A 17,663-nucleotide genomic window follows, 5' to 3' on the forward strand; every position below is an offset into this window, starting at 1 on the left:
AGATCGTTTTGATGGAGGAAAAGAGGCAATGACCAACTTGGGCAGTTCTTATATGCAGGGCTTGACAAATTTTCCTGAAATCTAGGAGCCAGCTAAAAAAGTTAGGAGCCAGTTTTTTTTTTAAACTAACAACCAAGCTTTATTTAATAAAACGGATACTAAATTTACACATAAATACGACTAGAACCCCACTCTCCTCTATAGCACAATTGGATGAAAACAGACTGTCTGTCTCTTTCCATCCGATGCCATCTGATCCGATCCACGGGATGGATAGAAAATAGAACCACCATCGGTCTGCTTTTGGTGGACAGGATCAGATGGCGGCAGATCACTGCTTCATAGAGGAGAATCAAGGGTCCGATCAGGTCTGCCTGAAAAACTGACAGGCGGACCTGATCAGACAGCCCGTGTGAAAGGGGCCTTCGGCTGTGGCATGGCGATGAGGGAAAAAAAAAAAATTATATATTTTTTTTTATTTATATATATATTTTTTTTTTAATAATTGGAAAAAAATATTTATTTTTTTATTTTTTTAATAATTAAAAAAAAAAGAAAAAAATATTTTTTTTTTTTACATTTAAAAAATAAATTAAATAAATAATAATAACCACACTCCCTGTCAAAGGTAACTAACTGGACAGGGAGATGGTAATGAATTGAGAACAAAAAGGCAGTGGAAACAGTCATTACAACAGTCATTACTCCCGGCCTCCACAAGAGGGCGCCAGTTCCCCATTGGAAGCCTGTCATCTCAAGTAGGCCGAAAAGCCGGGGCCTCAATTTTCGGACGGCCCGGAAGTCCGTGCACGGAAGTCCGGGCAAAAATGACAGGACACCTTCTGCAGGGCACCCCAGGCACCAGGTCGCTAATTCTATTCGCAAATGCGACCTGGCGCCCGGGGATTGTCGAGCCCTGCTTATATGGCACTTAGAACATGCAGGAACAAGTTGAATGTTTTCAGATCCAGAATGGGCAGAGTGTTTCCAATTGCCTTGGAAACAGTGAACAGGTTTGAGTAAAAAATCTCTCCTTGTTTGGAACAATGACTCTGAGTGAAGCTGCTAAATATCAATGGAGGAGATCTACTTGTTTTTGCCAGGAAGATGGTAAAACCTAAAGATGGAAGTTTACTTCCTCTTTAACCTTACTTACCGTGAGGAAATCAAAGGGGAAGTTAGAACCACAGCCAGTTTATCCCTGCACATGTCCCCTTTTGCCTAGTAAAGTTATCATCAGGAAAGCTAGCAAGGGAACATCTCTCTAACGAAGCCACAGATAGCAGCAAAACAGGGAGGTTAGAATTCTTCCTTGCTCTATCAAACATTTTGTTCAGACCCCAATTAACCTTTATTCATAAAGAACACATACATTGTGCAAAATTGTACATTCAGAACAATAACAGTACATGAACACCATAAACATGAAGCAAAATGAATGAGAGCACTGCTTACAGGAACCTGATGAATCATGGATGACTAGCATTCATATGTTACCAGGAAGTAAGCTTACTCACCAATACAGCTGGCAGGAGTCTATTAAAAGTAATGTCTTCAGCGTCAGTATCTGTTTTGCTGGAACTGCTATAAAACAGAATTGCTGTATTGGGTATGCTATAATGTGCAAGTCAAGCTAAAACCTATTGGCTGGCTTATCTAAAACAGGACTTTTTGATGAATGTGCTAAAGTTTGAAAAAAAGGGAATAAAGACATTCACTCACGATAGCCAAAACTTTTAAAAAACTTTTCAAAGTCTGCAAAGAGAAGAGAAAGTTTTGAACCACTAACTTTTTTTATTTTAATTGTTCTGTGTGTTCCCAATGTTGTAAAGGGTGTTTAGAGACAGGAGATGACTGGAAATCTGTCCACTAGCGACAGCAACTAAAACATATGTATACCTTATGTTTTAACTAGGTGATATGAAATCTCCCCACCTGGGCCACGGAAAATAAAAACACTTTCCTGGTATATCTAGAAACACAGCAGGGAATGGTTAAACCACTACCAATTTTCTTTTTGCTGTCTGCATCCTATTCAGGAGAAACAGAAAATCTTTTCAATGTAAGGGGAAATGATCATGTTGTCATTGGGAACAAGCATCCCCATTGGAAGATTTCTACCTCCTATTTTACATTGGAAGGTTTCTACCTCCTGTTTTTTAATGACAGCTGTAACATTTTTAACCTCTCATCACTTTCTGCCAGTGACTATGGTAATCCTAAATGATATAAATTATAATAAAACAGCGCTACCAGGCGTGTGAAAATACTAAATAAACATGAATTACAAATCCATACACACGTCGCCAGTTTAAACTTTTCCTGTATGTCACCACGGCTGCCAAACAGACCATAGCGAAGGCCTGGAAAACTTCCTCCCTTTGTTTCCTGACCATGAAAAATAGAGTCACTCAAGCTATGATCCATGCTAAAACTGAAGCTATCCTGCTGGATAAACTTATACCTTAGGAAAAGATCTGGAAACCCTGGATTGACAACTGTCTTCCGATAGGCTTTGATGAATCCCTTGTACTAGCTTGACCTGTGGTTACCGACTCCCTGCTGGCTTTGTCGGCCTGAACCACATCAGTGGCCCGGGACTCCCTCCGGGCACCCTTCCTCCCCCACATAACCCCCCCCCCCACTGATTTGCCCTTCCTTTCCCCCCCTATCCTTCTTGCCCCTCTTACTCCCTTCTTTTTCTCCCCCCCCCTTATTGCCTCGAGTTGGCCGCTACCTAATTTGTTTCCCTATTGTGGCTGGACCACTAACTTTTGCTGCACTACGGCCTCCCTTTTTGCCCTACCCCCAGCCGCCCCTGAGCACTGTGTTTATCCTTTGTACCTGTATTCCGGGCGCCCAGCTTGCCCCTTTCCTATTCCTTAACCTGATTGTTATGCTACTACTTGCTGTTCATAATGTCATTTTGACGTGTATTCATCTGTTATGCACCACTGTTACCTATTGGTATTGTTTTGTACTACATTCCTTCTGCCTTAATAAAAAAACGTTTGAACAGAATTACAAATCCATAATATAATAAAGTGCACTAGTGACAAAAAATCAGGACCATTCAGTAATACTGATAATAATAAAGTGCACCAGTGACAGAAATCTAATACCATACAATTATATGACAATAAATATTGTAAGGTGCCGAAAAAATATAAATGACAAATGTTGTAAAGTGCAAGAATGTGCAATGAGTGCCAAAGTGCTAAATCAGGTGCACTTTGGCACTCATTGCACATTCTTGCACTTTACATTTATAGTCATTTATATTTTTCCGGCACCTTACATTATTTATTGTCATTAATATGATTGTATGGTATTAGATTTCTGTCACTGGTGCACTTTATTATTAGTATTACTGAATGGTCCAGATTTTTGTCACTAGTGCACTTTATTATATTATGGATTTGTAATTCATGTTTATTTAGTATTTTCACACGCTTGGTAGCGCTGTTTTATAATATTTTATACATTTCTTGGTTTTTACCTAAGTGAGCAGCAGCTGCAGGTGATATTAGCTTGCATCACTTTAGCGCGGGTTTATTATTTGTTCACAATCAGTACTGATAATATAATTAGAGGGGACAGAGCAATAAAAACTTGACATATGTTCTAGCCCTTCCATAATATCCAAAATAAACATGACATGAAATATGTAGAACAATCAGAAATGCAGAATAATATGTGACAACCATGGTTTGCTGTGTGTGTGTGGATAGAAATATGTGGTGGGCTTGTTCGTAGAACAGCTTTCCTTTAAAATCTCGGTTTCACTTTGTTATGCCTAATACACACAATGAGAAAAATCAGACAAAAAGTACCGCTTTCAAAGCTATTGTACAATGATCTGATCTATTGTACACAGCTTTCGAGAGCCAATCCCAACAGTTCATGCGAAATTGACTGAAGGGACAGCAACAAAAATCTCTTGTACGATACTAGAACGAACAAATTTAATTTAAACAGTACATTATTCACCCAGAAAAAAATCAAGTGACCAAGACCATGCATGCTAAGAAACGAGAGAATACACATTACATCACTTTCAAAGTTGTATTCTGTCATACTTAAATTTTCGTAACTTTAGTAACCTCTTCATTTACTATATGAGACTAGCATAAAAACTGATTATTTGTCCCATATTCTCATCATGTGTACGAAGCTTTATGGGGCCCGCCGTCAGGACTAAGCTATGTCCAGCTGTCATTCAACTGTCTCCCAACAGCCCTTCATTGGCCATTAAGCCTTTTCTTCGAAGAGCAAGTAAACAGGTGGGCAGATCTCAGGTTGTGATGACCTCAGGTTCTGGTCAATGCAGTGAAGGTAAACTGCTCTAAACAATAATTTGGACATAATGAAGACTTTTACTTCATAAGCACAGAGATACTAAGCTTAAAACGACACAATTTCATATGTTCCCTATTTTCCCTTTATTATTTTACAAAAAAAAAAAAATACAACATCAAAAAGAACATACATTACTCATATGAACAGAAACAAAAATTAAATATATAATACACAAAAATGGGAAGTAGCAGCAGTTGTACTATGATGTGTGCATCATACATGGTCATGCAAGTCAACCAGTTATTTTCCGAGAGGAAAGATCACTATAGAGTACAAACTAAGCTACTTCCTTAACTACCATGGTAACTCAGCTGGACACCCCTTATTTACCTAAAACATTTGAACAGCAAGAAACCTCTTCCCTTAGCTCTACGGCCTCACCTAAATTCTGGTTACATTTTCCACAGTTTACCTGAAGCTCCATTTGCAGCAGAAGGCTGATTGCGCTTTGCAGGGGGGGGGGGGGGGGGGGACACAATTCCCTACAAAAAAGGTTGCTGGATTACACTCACGCGGGGCTAAGGATTTTGAGGAGGTATCCTCACCTTGCATCCAGAAAATATTTAAGCACTTCACTTTTTCAACATTTTGTTATGTTACAGCCTTATTCCAAATTGGACTAAATTCGTTATTTTCCTCAAAATTCTACAGACAATATCCCGTAAGAGCAACATGAAAGAGATTTGTTTGAAATCTTTGCAAATTTATAAAAAAAAAAAAAATCACATGTTCATATGTATTTACAGCCTTTGCAATGACACTCAAAAATGACCTCAGGTGCATACTGTTTCCACTGATCATCCTTGAGATGTTTCTACAACTTGGAGTCCACCTGTGGTAAAGACAGTTGATTTGACATGATTTGGAAAAGCACACACCAGTCTTAATAAGGTCCCACACTTAAAGCGGAGTTCCACCCAAAATGGAACTTCCGCTTTAGGTAGTGCTAACCCCCTGACATGCCACATTTGGCATGTCATTTTTGGGGGGGGGGGAGCGGGTACCTAGTTTTGACAGGTACCCGCTCCCACTTCCGCTCAGAGCGCCGCGGAGCCCTGAGCGGAAGTTCTCCTCTCCTCCTCCCTCCCTGCAATCTTCTGGGACATGTCAGAGGTCCCAGAAGATTGCCGGCCAATCACGACGTGTAGCGCAACTCGCGCATGCACAGTGCGTACCCAGCTGTGAAGCTGCAAACTGTCACAGCCGGGTGCCCACACCAGTGATGCCGGCGCCGGAGAGCAGAGAGGGAGAAGAGCGAGGCTTCGGGCTGCCGCATCGCTGGACCGTTGGACAGGTGGGTGTGTTAGGCTGGAACTCCGCTTTAACAGTGCATGTCAGAGCACAAACCAAGCCATGAAGTCCAAGGAATTGTCTGTAGACCTTCCAGGCAGGATTGTATTGAGGCACAAATCTTGGGAAAGGAACAGAAAAGTTTCAGCAGCTTTGAAGGTCCCAATGAGCACAGTGGCCTCCATCGTTCGTAAATGGAAGAAGTTTAGAACCACCAGGACCCTTCCTAGAGCGGTCCGCCGGGCCAAACTGAGCGATCGGGGGAGAAGGGCCTAAGTCAGGGAGGTGACCAAGAACCCAATGGTTTCTCTGTTTAGAGAGGAGAACCTTCCAGAAGAACAACCATCTTTGCAGTACTCCACCAATCAGGCCTGTATAGTAGATTGGCCGGACAGCAGCCACTCCTCACTAAAAAGGCACATGACAGCCTGCCTGGAGTTTGCCAAAAGGAACCTGAAGGGCTTTCAGACCAGGAGAAACAAAATTCTCTGGTCTGATGAAACAAAGATTGAACTCTGGCCTGAATGGCATGCTTCATATGTCTGAAGGAAGCCAGAAACCGCTCATTACCTGGCGAATGCCTTCCCTTTAATGAAGCATGGTGGTGGCAGCATCATGCTGTGAGGATGTTTTTCAGTGGCAGGAACTGGGAGACTAATCAGGATAGAGGGAAAGATGAATGCAGCAATGTACAGGGACTGCTGATCATCCTTGATGAAAACCTGCTCCAGAAAGCTCTGGACCTCTGACTGGGGCAAAGGGTTATCTTCCAACAGGACAACAACCCTAAGCACACAGCCAAGATAACAAAGGAGTGACTACAGGACAACTCCATGAATGTCCTTGAGTGGCCCAGCCAGAGCCCAGACTTGAACCTGACTGAACATCTATGGAGAGATCTAAAAAATGGCTGTGCACCAACGCACCCCATCCAACCTGATGGAGCTTGAGAGGTCCTGCAAAAAAGAATGGGAGAATCTGCCAAAAAATAGGTGTGTCAAGCTTGTAGCATCATGCTCAAAAAGACGTGAGGCTGTGATTGGTGCCAAAAGTGCTTCAACAAAGTATTGAGCAAAGGTTATGAATACTTATGTACATGGGATTTTTTTATTTTTAATACATTTGCAAAGATTTCAAACAAACTTCTTTCATGTTGTCATTAAATAATGAATTTAATCTATTTTGGAATAAGGCTGTAACATAACAAAATGTGGAAAAAGTAAAGCACTGTAAATACTTTCTGGATGCACTGTATGTAACAATGGAAAGGATCATCGGGCAAACCAAAGTCTTTTTTTTGGGAGGTTTGCTGTATAAAGAGCAGTGGAAACCTACTGTGAGAAATACACAGTACTACAGACTTGTGATTAATTGTAAGACTGGTGAAAATACCTATAGAACTTTGTGTGCAGTGGAGTCTTAATTCAGCTACCTATCTCAAAATTGAAATTGAAATACAAAGAACATTTTCTGCTCACCGCTCAAATTTCTATTGGGAAAACATTGCAATTTACAGCATGTGGAAAGAAATTTGTTTTACCAGCAACAATGCACCAAAGGTATCAGGAAAAGGGTTGATTCACAAACTGTACTTGTCACCCATACAAAGCGGAGGTGGTCAATTGAGATTTAAAGGTTATGTTATAAACCACTTACAGATAATACATGTATAAGTACATAAAGCACCACTAAAGGTCTATCAGGTATTTTTGAGAAGTCCGTTAGTCATGCATGTATTTTCGCTCTAGGTAAGCTCATTAAAAAAGGGTATTAAATCTTTTGCATTCAGGACACTGAACTTCGCTTAAATCACTGTGGCGTTATGAACACATGAGAACTTGCTATTTAGAAAACATACTTTGAGACACTATTGACACTGAAAGACAAGAGAGGCTAGAAAATGTCTGGGGTGGTGAAAGCCCGCCTTAGGTGATCAACTTCTATTTGTTTGGGGGCCACAGCAATGGCTAATTGTTAGTCTTGATCTGTAGTTTTAGGTGAACTATTGCTTTGGCATAAACATAGGTTATAAGAAAATCCCACAGCTATGAAGGTTTCACTTATTTTGGAAATGGTCAGTCATGTCCCAATAAATCTTAGCGGCCTAATTCTCCTTTACAACATTATGCCGTCAAAAGAAAAGTGGCTTAGGCACCAACAGCGACAAAAAAAAAAAAAAAAAAAAAACACACCACAATACAAACATGTTCTGCCAAATTAGGCCAAAGAAATCCTAGATTTGAACACATAATGCACATATTATAGCAACAATTTGTACTTTCATCTTCAGAAGTCCTTTATTACGAAATTGCAACTACAGTTTGCATACGAAATACCAGAACTGAAGAGCCATCCACCCAAAAATATATTCCAGCTGTGGGTAGTTGACTACAGGTTGATCACCCACCAGGCTCCTTATATTATTCAAGGAATAAGGAGGTGAAAACACTACATCAATGATTTCCGCTGTTTTACTCTTGCCTCAGAATTTCCCATTTATTTTACATCAGAGAATTTAACAGAAAATGTGGACACTCTTATTTTGAACTCTAGTTGCAGTACTAGAAGGTAGAACTATTTTGAACTCTAGTTGCAATACTAGAAGGTAGAACTAGAAACTCTTGCATTTATATTTTGATCAAGACTAACATACAACCCAACTATGTCTAACCTGGTGCTTTAAAGTAAACCTGTCATATGAAGTGCGCATCCAACTCTTTTTTTATAATGTACTTAAGACTTAGCTGCTAAGATTTAATAGGGACATGAGTGACCATTTCCAAAATAAATGAAACCTTCATAGCTGTGGGATTTTCTTATAACTTAGGTTTATGCTGAAGCAATAGTTCTCTTAAAACTACAGATCAAGACTAACCATTACCCACTGCTGTGGCTCCTCAGCAAATGGAGGTTGGCTTTCACTACCCCAGACGTTTTCTAGCCTCGCTTGTCTTTCAGTGTCAATAGTGTCTTAAAGTATGTTTTTTAAATTTCCTTAATAACAGGCTCATTGCCCACAAAGGTCTTTACTTCTGCCCCAAACAATTTCTGACAAACCCAGGCATGTGACACAGTGGATCGAATCGAGAAAGACTAAAATCTAACAGGGAGAGTGATAGGTGTCCTGGGAGCCAGGCATCAAGTCAAAGCCTGCTGTGTGATAGTGAATGGCAATCTCAGCCTGGAACCCCGCCAGGCCACGACCCCAACGTGTCCTACTCCGCCCACCAGAGCTTACTCATGGAGAATACCCATAAGTAAGCTCTGATGGGTGGAGCGAAACACATTGGGGGCATGGCCTGGCGGGGGGCTTTAACTTGATGTGCAGCTCCCAGGACACCTATCACTCTCTACCATTGCCTGGAGCATAGACAAGCTCCGTTCCCAGCCAGCACTCACAGCGGTGGGCAAAAGGTCTTCATTCCCATACAACTTGAGCTGCTCACACACATAACTTAAAGAGTAAGTAAATCCTCTGAAAAAAAAAAAAAAAAGCTGTAAAGACAAAAGGCATAATGAGTTAGTATGCATCGCATACTAGCTCATTATGAAGTTCTTACCTAAAAACTAAGCCCCCGCAGTGCCACCCACTCAGCAACAGGATGGCTGACATGTTTGGCCGTCCTGCTTCCTGGATCGGGTCCTCCAGCCATGTGCGCGGGAGCCGCCGTTCACGGCACAGGGCTCTGAAGAACAGCATGAGTGGCCGTTCCTTCAGAACGCATGCGCCGATGGCTGCATGCACTGTAAATATCTACTAAACGGTGCAAGTTTAGGAGATATTTATAGCACCTATAGGTAAGCCTTAAAGCGGTAGTATACCGCTTTTTTGTGACTTAACTACAGGTAAGCCTATAATAAGGCTTACCTGTAGGTAGAATTAATATCTCCTAAACCTGCACGGTTTAGGAGATATTTGCAGTGCATGCAGCCGCTGACGCAAGCGGCGTATGCTTCCTTGCCGGGAAGTGCCGGAAAATGACTCCCGGACATCATCGCGGCTGCGGCCACTCCAGCGCCGGAGCCGCCGAACCCGGAGGAGACGCCGAGGGATCATGTCAGCTCCCACAGCGGTGTCGGGGGGTCCGTGTCTGGGCTTCGTTCTAAGGTAAGTATTTCATAATGAGCTAGTATGCGATGCATACTAGCTCATGCCTTTGTCTTGCAGGGTTTTTTTTTTAGTATACTACCGCTTTAATATAGGCTTACCTCTAGGTAAAAGTCTTTAAAGTGGGTTTACAACCACTTTAAAACCTCACGAGGGCTGCATAATATCTACTGTATCCTGCATTTATTTACTGAGGGCCACACCAAGATAAATTTAATAAAACATCATGGGACTTGGGAACTTAACATTATAGTAAACAAGGCAACTTACAAAACTTATTTCTAGAGAAAGGGTTCATAAAACCTTTCCTGAAGTATTTAGCTGCAATATTATGTAAGGAAATGTAATTTATCAACTGGAAAACAGCTGGGGGTGCATCATTTATTTTTTTCTAAACCTAAAACCACTTAGAGCCACAGAGAAACAGCGTTTTTGACACGTCTGCTCTAACTAAAAATAGCAATTAAAGCGGAAATATACCCATCGATCTTCATTGATCACCAAACCAGTTTCATTCAAGGCAAGTCATGAATGATAACTGCCATGGCTGCTTGTGCTTGCAACAGAATGTTCAAGCCATTAAAGAGTTGGCTTGATAACTGATCACATATGCTGGCCCATGGCAACTGCAGGTAGAGGCTAAGATGGCAGCTTCCTTAGCTGTAAAAGAGGGTAAAGTTCCACTTTAAGGCCTAAACAGAACAGCACCCATAGAATTAGGAAGGTTCTCCAGGTGATGGATTGAAAATATACATTTTGATGCCAGTTCTTCAGCTATATCATAGTCTGTACACTTCTGGAGCCAGGTTTACTCTAACTGTAAATATTTCATAATTTTTTATTTAACATAGCCCTCTCTTTTTCTCCATTTTGAGCCAAACTAAACAAAATGAAAGATTGCTTTAAGCGCAAAAGATTTTTTTTACAACAGGAACTCAAAACACATCAACTGAGGTAAACAGATTCAGGCTCTTATTTTAATCTCTATAAACAAAACAGCAGTACATTGATTGAGTGGCCGTATATTCGTACAGACTAAGACGCACATTTTATCAAAGTGTAGTGCAATTCTAGAACAGATTTCATAGAACAAAGGCATTGGTTCCATTCTCACAATGAGTCACGACCAACAAACATAAGAAAAAAAAAAAAGTTATGCACACAAAAAAAATTTTTTTTTACTAAAAGTTTTTTCTCCTTATATATTTAATTTCTGGGTTAAAAAAAGTAGTCCATAAACTCTTGAGGTGTAAGGTGTTTTTATATATTCAAAAAGGTAGAAGCTATCTTTTTGGCATGCAAATAATTCTTCCCATAGGGAGCACACTGTTTAGGTCTCTGTTGTCTCGTAATATGACCCATGCCTGAAAAAAAAAAAAACATTTTGATCAGGAAACATGTATACTGGAATTCACACAGTTGTAATGTACATAAATGAACTGCCTTATCTGCCAAAGGATTTGTAATGCTTCCTAGACACTTCTTCACTTGCGACTGCTCCCTGGCTGCAATTACATACGAGAACCCCAGCGGAGGTTCCCACAATTAGCCGCCCCATTGAAAGCAATAGGCAAACCAGATATCGCTGATCCAGGTGGATCTACTGGGCTGGAAGTGAACAGGCTCCTGGATCGGGGTGCATGCCTTGCCACTGCTGCAGAAGGTATTGAACCAATGAATGAGGAATGGCCGCTCTTCCCATAAGGATGCAATCAAAATTTATTGAGAGAAAATAAAATCCAGCATAGAGGTTACAGGCAAAGGCAGGGGACAGAAGGACAAAGCACGCTTAGTCGTGTGAAACATATCATCCTTCTGTCCCCTGCTTTATACCTGTAACATCCGTGCTTGATTATTTTCTCTCAATAAATTTTGATTGCATCCTTATGGGAAGAGCGGCCATTCCTCATTCATTGGTTCAATACTTTCTGCAGCAGTGGCAGGGCATGCACACCGATCCAGGAGCCTGTTCACTTGCTTCAATTTGAAAGAAATGGGCAGCTGCTGGCTCTCGCAGCTTATTGCACCTACATACATGTAACTGTCTATGCTGCGATCATATGTGAGTGATTGGCCCTTGATGCAGGCAGTCTGGGATAACTGTTCTGAGGAGGAGCAACAAGACACTGATAATTTAACTGTTCACTCCACTATCTACTTCTGTTAAACTGGTTGTAAAGTCTCATTGTTCTTTACCTTAAGGCATTCTATGCATTAAAGGGAAAAAAATGGATTTTTGTAAAATCTTACCGTAAAATCCTTTTCTCTTAGCTCATTGACAGACGTAGTCCTCGGTGATACACCACCTTCGGGTTATGTTGCCTCCACAGGAGCAGGACTAGACAGGAAATTAAAAAGCTCTGGCCACACCCTAGGGGCAGTCCCAGAGGGTATATCCTCTCTCTCTCTGCCTCAGCAAATCAGTTATGTGAAAAAGCAGGCTTTAGAGATTTTAACCCAACCCAACTCAAAAACAGAGGGGCGGGGACTACGTCTGTCAATGAGCTAAGAGAAAAGGATTTTACGGTAAGATTTTACAAAAATCCATTTTTCTCTAGCGCTCATTGACAGACGTAGTCCTCGGTGATACACCACCTTCGGGACGTCCCAGAGCAGTATCACAACTGAGGGGTGGGAAAATGAAATCAAATCCCAATCTAGAAGGCCCAACCGGTGCCAACTAGAAGTTTACAATGCTCATCCTTAATGATGAGACTTAACAAAAAGAGAAAAATTTTTTTTTTTTTTTTTCAAACAGAAAAAAACCCTCGAGGTAGACCACCGGTCTCCTCAAATTGCGGCCTGCAAAACCTTGCGGCCAAATGAGGCATCCGCCGATGCCGTCACATCAATTTTATAGAATTTTGTAAAGGTATGTACCGACGACCAGGTGGCCGCCTTACATACCTGGACCACTGACGCCTGATGGCGAAAGGCCCAGGAAGTACTGAGCGCTCGAGTGGAGTGCGCCCTAACAGGGAACGGAGGACTCTGACCCTTAATAGAATAAGCCTGTACCACCGTTTGTCTAATCCATTTGGCAATGGTCGCGGCAGATGCAGGCAAACCCTTTCTGGGGCCATCCGTGATCACAAAAAGTGAATCCGTCTCACGGAATGATTCCGTAGCTTTCAGGTATACCCTGATTGCCCGAACCACATCTAAGGAATGCAACGCATGTTCCCGATGATGCTTGGGCTGAGGACACAAGGAAGGTAGTACAATATCTTCATTCAGATGAAAATCTGAAACCACCTTAGGAAGAAAGGATGGCTTAGGATGAAGTACTACCTTATCCCTATGAATCACTAGGTATGGGGACTGGCATGATAATGCAGCCAGTTCTGACACCCTGCGAGCAGAAGTAATAGCCACCAAGAAGGCCACCTTCTGGGATAAAGTAAGCAAGGGAATCTCCCTGATGTTTTCAAAGGGAGGTTTCTGTAGAACCGACAAAACCAAATTAAGATCCCAGGGCGGTAAGGGCGCGCGGACTGGAGGAGCCAGGTGCCGCACCCCCTGGATGAAATTCCGCACCAAGGACTTGGTAGCTAAAGGTTTCTGAAAGAAGATTGCTAATGCTGAAACTTGACCCTTGATGGTGCTCAAGGCTAGCTTCTGCTCAACCCCTTGTTGCAAAAAGGCCAATATTCGAGTCACCGAATAGGTACGTGGAGGAAAACCTAAAGATTCGCACCACGCAATATAAGTCTTCCATGTGTGATAATAGACCTTGCTGGAAGTCGCTTTCCTTGCTTTAATAAGGGTAGGAATGACTGAAGTAGACAAACCTCTGTCCTTCAGTACTTGGGTCTCAATGGCCAGGCCATTAAACCCAGCGACTGTAAAGCATGATGGTAAATTGGTCCTTGAGACCACAGACACTCCCTGAGACGAAGTTCCCACGGAACGTCTGCGACTAGCATGTCCAAGTCGGCCAGGCCGGCTTGAGGAGGCCAACCTAGAATTTCTAGGACCACTGGCGCTGATAGAATCTGAACCAGGCGTCCCTAGAGGTATCTGGCCCCAACCATCCGAGAAAGTCTGGTCGTTTTCTGTTCCCACACATTTATCAGATACCTGATTGTTATCAGGAAGGGTGATCTTTTCTGGTTGAACCTCAGGGACCGAAGTCACCCGACTAGAGGCTAATTGGCCTATCTGGTCAACCAGATCCGATTCCTGTGAGGTATAGGGACTAATCTTAGGAAAAGGTAAAGGAAAAGATCTATTCAGGGAACGGTAACTACCGCTTCCTGTAGTACTTAAATGTTGGAAGGGAAGAATCGCACCGGTAGTAGTGGTTGAAGCTCGATCTAATGTCCTGAATACCGGTGAAAACGTCCCCCCACCCTGAAACTGGGTGGGGGCGCACCTTCAGGCTGTGTACTCCTTTGCTTCGGGTTTGGCTGGGTTGGTCCTCTGCTTGTCCGACCAGCCCTTCTTGAACCCTCCTGGAGGGGTCTTGCCTTTCCCGCTAGTACCAGCCGGGCGCCCTTTATGGGCGGTAAAGAAAGGTCCTCGCTTGTTGCGAGGTCCCTTAGCTTTAGCAGCCTGTGGCAAAAAAGTGCTCTTGCCCCCAGTGGCATCCTTAATGATTTCATCTAGGTTGGCCCCAAATAGACGATTCCCCTGAAAAGGGAGATTTGTCAAGGTCTTTTTGGAACCTAGGTCAGCTGACCAGCATTTTAACCACAGCACACGTCTGAGGATCACCGCTGACATAGATGCATGCCCTAATAGGGGAGTAGTGTCCAAGGCTGCGTCACAGATAAACTGTAGCCCTTGTATAATCTGTTCCATCAAATCAGATGTCTCCTGGGGAATATCTTTTCCCCTAAGGTCTTGGCGTACCATCTTCGCCCATTCCGTAAGTGTCTGGGAAACTAGACCAATAACAATTACTGGTCTAAATGCTGACCCTATCAGAGAGAAGATGGTGCGGGACTCTGCTTCCATCTTTCGATCCACCGGATCCATAAAGGACGAAGTGTCCTCCACTGGGATAACTGTGGCTTTATTCAGCCTGGAAATAGGTGGATCCACCACTGGTGGTACCGTCCATTTCTTAATGATGGATTCCTCAAACGGATAGCGTCTAGCAATACGCTTGGAAATAGTAAAGGTACGTTTAGAATGCTCCCATTCTCCTTTAATCTGATTACCGAAACATTTGGGTACAGGAAAAACCTTCACCGTTTTGATGGGCTTATTAGTCCCAAAAGGAATCTCTGTTTCAGTTGCCTCTGCCGGTAAAGCCTCAAGTTTTAAGGTTTCCTGCACTGCCACAACTAGTGCGTCCACCAATGCTTCTTCCTGAATTATAGCAGGAGAAGAAGCGTCCTCCTCACTGTCTGAGGGGGCTTTACCTGGGATAACAGCCCTTGCAGAGGAACCTGCAACTGCAGTGACCATTTCTAAATCAGAGTCAGAGGTGTCAGATAGTATAGGGGTAGGCGGGGGTCGCTTCCTTGACCCCCGTCCCTGACAGGCCGCCTCCACCCGAGCCACCATAGACACCAAAATTGCTGTAAATGACTCTACACTCTGTGCACCGGCGGGTCCCGTGGCCCCCTCGAGGGAAACAGGTGGGGGAATATGTGTGGCAGGGTCCATGATAATTCCAGTCACTTCCTGGATAATATAATTCAAAAATAAAAAACTTTTTTTTTTTTTCAGACCCCCAGCGCCACAAAAAAGCCCCTTAGTGTTACCTGCTAGGGATCCCTATCGATCGAGCGAGAGAGAGAGATAGACCCCCAGGCTCACCGCTTGATGCTCAGAGTTTAACTGCAACAGGTTACAGCGCTGTCTTGACAAACAGGAAGTCTTTTGGCTGGCTGCCCAGGAAGAAAGGAGGCGGCTCCGCCCCTCTGCACGCCTTCCGGCGCCTCCTCTAGCTCCACGAGGTGTTTGGATCACCTCAAACATGGCCGCCCCCATGCTGGAGACACGAGGCTACGCCAAAATGGCGGCTCGTGCGATCCAGCAAAAAAAATGGCGGCGGCCTGTACTGAATAGCGGTGTGCTGCAGGGCACACAACACTCTCTCTGCATGGGGATTTGGCGTGGTTGGCGGTACCGGCCCTGGCGGACCGCATGGCCATTCGGGAGGCCTGCTAATAGCTGGAGATCTGATTAGGAAGGCAGTCTACATGTCCGTGGCTTCTGACTGGTAGGTAGCTTATTCTTATCACCGTAAGATTCCCAGAATGCCACAGATTATAATATTTTTAACATGTATACAATTAGATTGTTAGCTCCCAAACCAAGCCTCCTGGCTTTTTGCACATAAAATCACACTCAAAGTAGGAGGATCTGTGTCATTTACAGGATAGAGAGGGACTCTATCTTACCATACAGAGAGGGGCCCGCGTTCACCACAAGACCCGTCAGGGGAAAAGGGGGAACATACTACTCACCATACCGGAACCAGGCGGGCACCAACTCCTGACAGTACCCCTCTCCACCGGGGCGGGAGGGCTGTCGACCGATATGGACGCCGTGACTCATGGTCTTTGGCGTTTCAGCGAGACGTTTAACTCGCGGGGTCAGTCCTTTAATGGGACTTTGTCGCGGCCGACCCAGCGCGGAGCTATGGCCTGCACGCGCTCGTAGGCTGAACTGGGGTGACCACCGGATCTCAACATCCAGCCCGTCGCCCAGTTCAGCTTTCTTGCTTGAAGATCTCACAGAAACACTGGAGAAAAAAAGCTGTCTAAAAAATCCTTTAAGAAAAAAATCTTGCCAGGACCTAAGATCCCAGCAAGGTATCTAGGTCCTTACTCCTAACTAGACAGAAAATAACTGATTTGCTGAGGCAGAGAGAGAGAGGATATACCCTCTGAGACTGCCCCTAGGGTGTGGCCAGAGCTTTTTAATTTCCTGTCTAGTCCTGCTCCTGTGGAGGCAACATAACCCGAAGGTGGTGTATCACCGAGGACTACGTCTGTCAATGAGCGCTAGAGAAACCTTCTTTGTTGCAGCTGCCCCCAGAGCCCCCCCCCCCTTCCCCTTTTTCTTACCCGAGCCCAGTGGCTCCAGCCGTTATCTGTCCCTATTGGATAGATTGATATCAGCTTGAGCCATTGGCTCCTGCTGCTGTCATTCAAATCCAGTGACATGAGAGTGTCTGTGGACGCAGCAGCGGGACTCGGGAGCGTGCCCACATGGGTGCCCCCATGGAAAGTGGCTCTTCGTGGGGGCAGCCAATAACGGGGAGGAGCAAAGAGTTCCGGCTGGGCCCCCTAGAAAAGGAGGATTGGGGTTGCTCTGTGCAAAACCCTTGCACAGAGTAGGTAATTATAACATGTTTGTTATTTTTATTTTAAAAAAATAAAAAATTCTAACCTTACAACCCCTTTAACATATTCCCTATGAGCATGCAACAAATCCTGATCTGCTCGTCGTTATGCCCCCTCTATAATAGCTGGAGTGCTGCAGTGCAAGGGATGACAGGAGGCAAAGATCAAGACAGAGAAATTGCCAGCTGCATTCAATGGTCTCTCATATCTACCTGGAGATCAATGATTTGAAACCAGTTACAATCACACAATAACACAGTTAAACACATTTCCAATAATATTTCCTCTGTCTAGACATTTAGATTTGTGAAAAAAATAATGTCCATTGGTAATTAAGAGACCAGTATGCTGGGAAAACCATGGAAGTTGTGTCTGCTGATGTTTCTGCCAGAAACAAAAATGCTAGACCCATGGTTGTCATGTTGATTCATGGGCTTTAACCTGTGAGGGCAGTTTTGCCATTTTGCACAGATTAGTGAAGATCCGTTAAAACCCCTAAAACATTATACATTGCATGGGGAAAATATTCACAGCGCCTAACTTTTTCCACTTTGTTATGTTACAGACTTATTCCAAAAAAGGATTAAATTCAGTATTTAAAA

At 43.4% G+C, this 17,663-nt stretch overlaps 1 protein-coding gene across 1 annotated transcript in view; it reads right to left on the reverse strand.

Moving 5' to 3' along the window:
• Positions 1-10,708: 10,708 nt before the first annotated feature.
• TENT2 (terminal nucleotidyltransferase 2) overlaps positions 10,709-17,663 on the reverse strand; it is a 121,470-nt gene continuing 114,515 nt past the window's right edge. Inside the window, exon 14 of the mRNA XM_082268484.1 lies at positions 10,709-11,121. Within this exon, the coding sequence (XP_082124610.1) occupies positions 11,041-11,121 (81 nt within the window). The 3' untranslated portion in view covers positions 10,709-11,040. The remainder of the gene's footprint in view (positions 11,122-17,663) is intronic.

Source organism: Pelophylax lessonae (genome assembly GCF_965119305.1).
Source record: "Pelophylax lessonae genome assembly, chromosome: 1".
Lineage (NCBI taxonomy): Eukaryota > Metazoa > Chordata > Amphibia > Anura > Ranidae > Pelophylax > Pelophylax lessonae.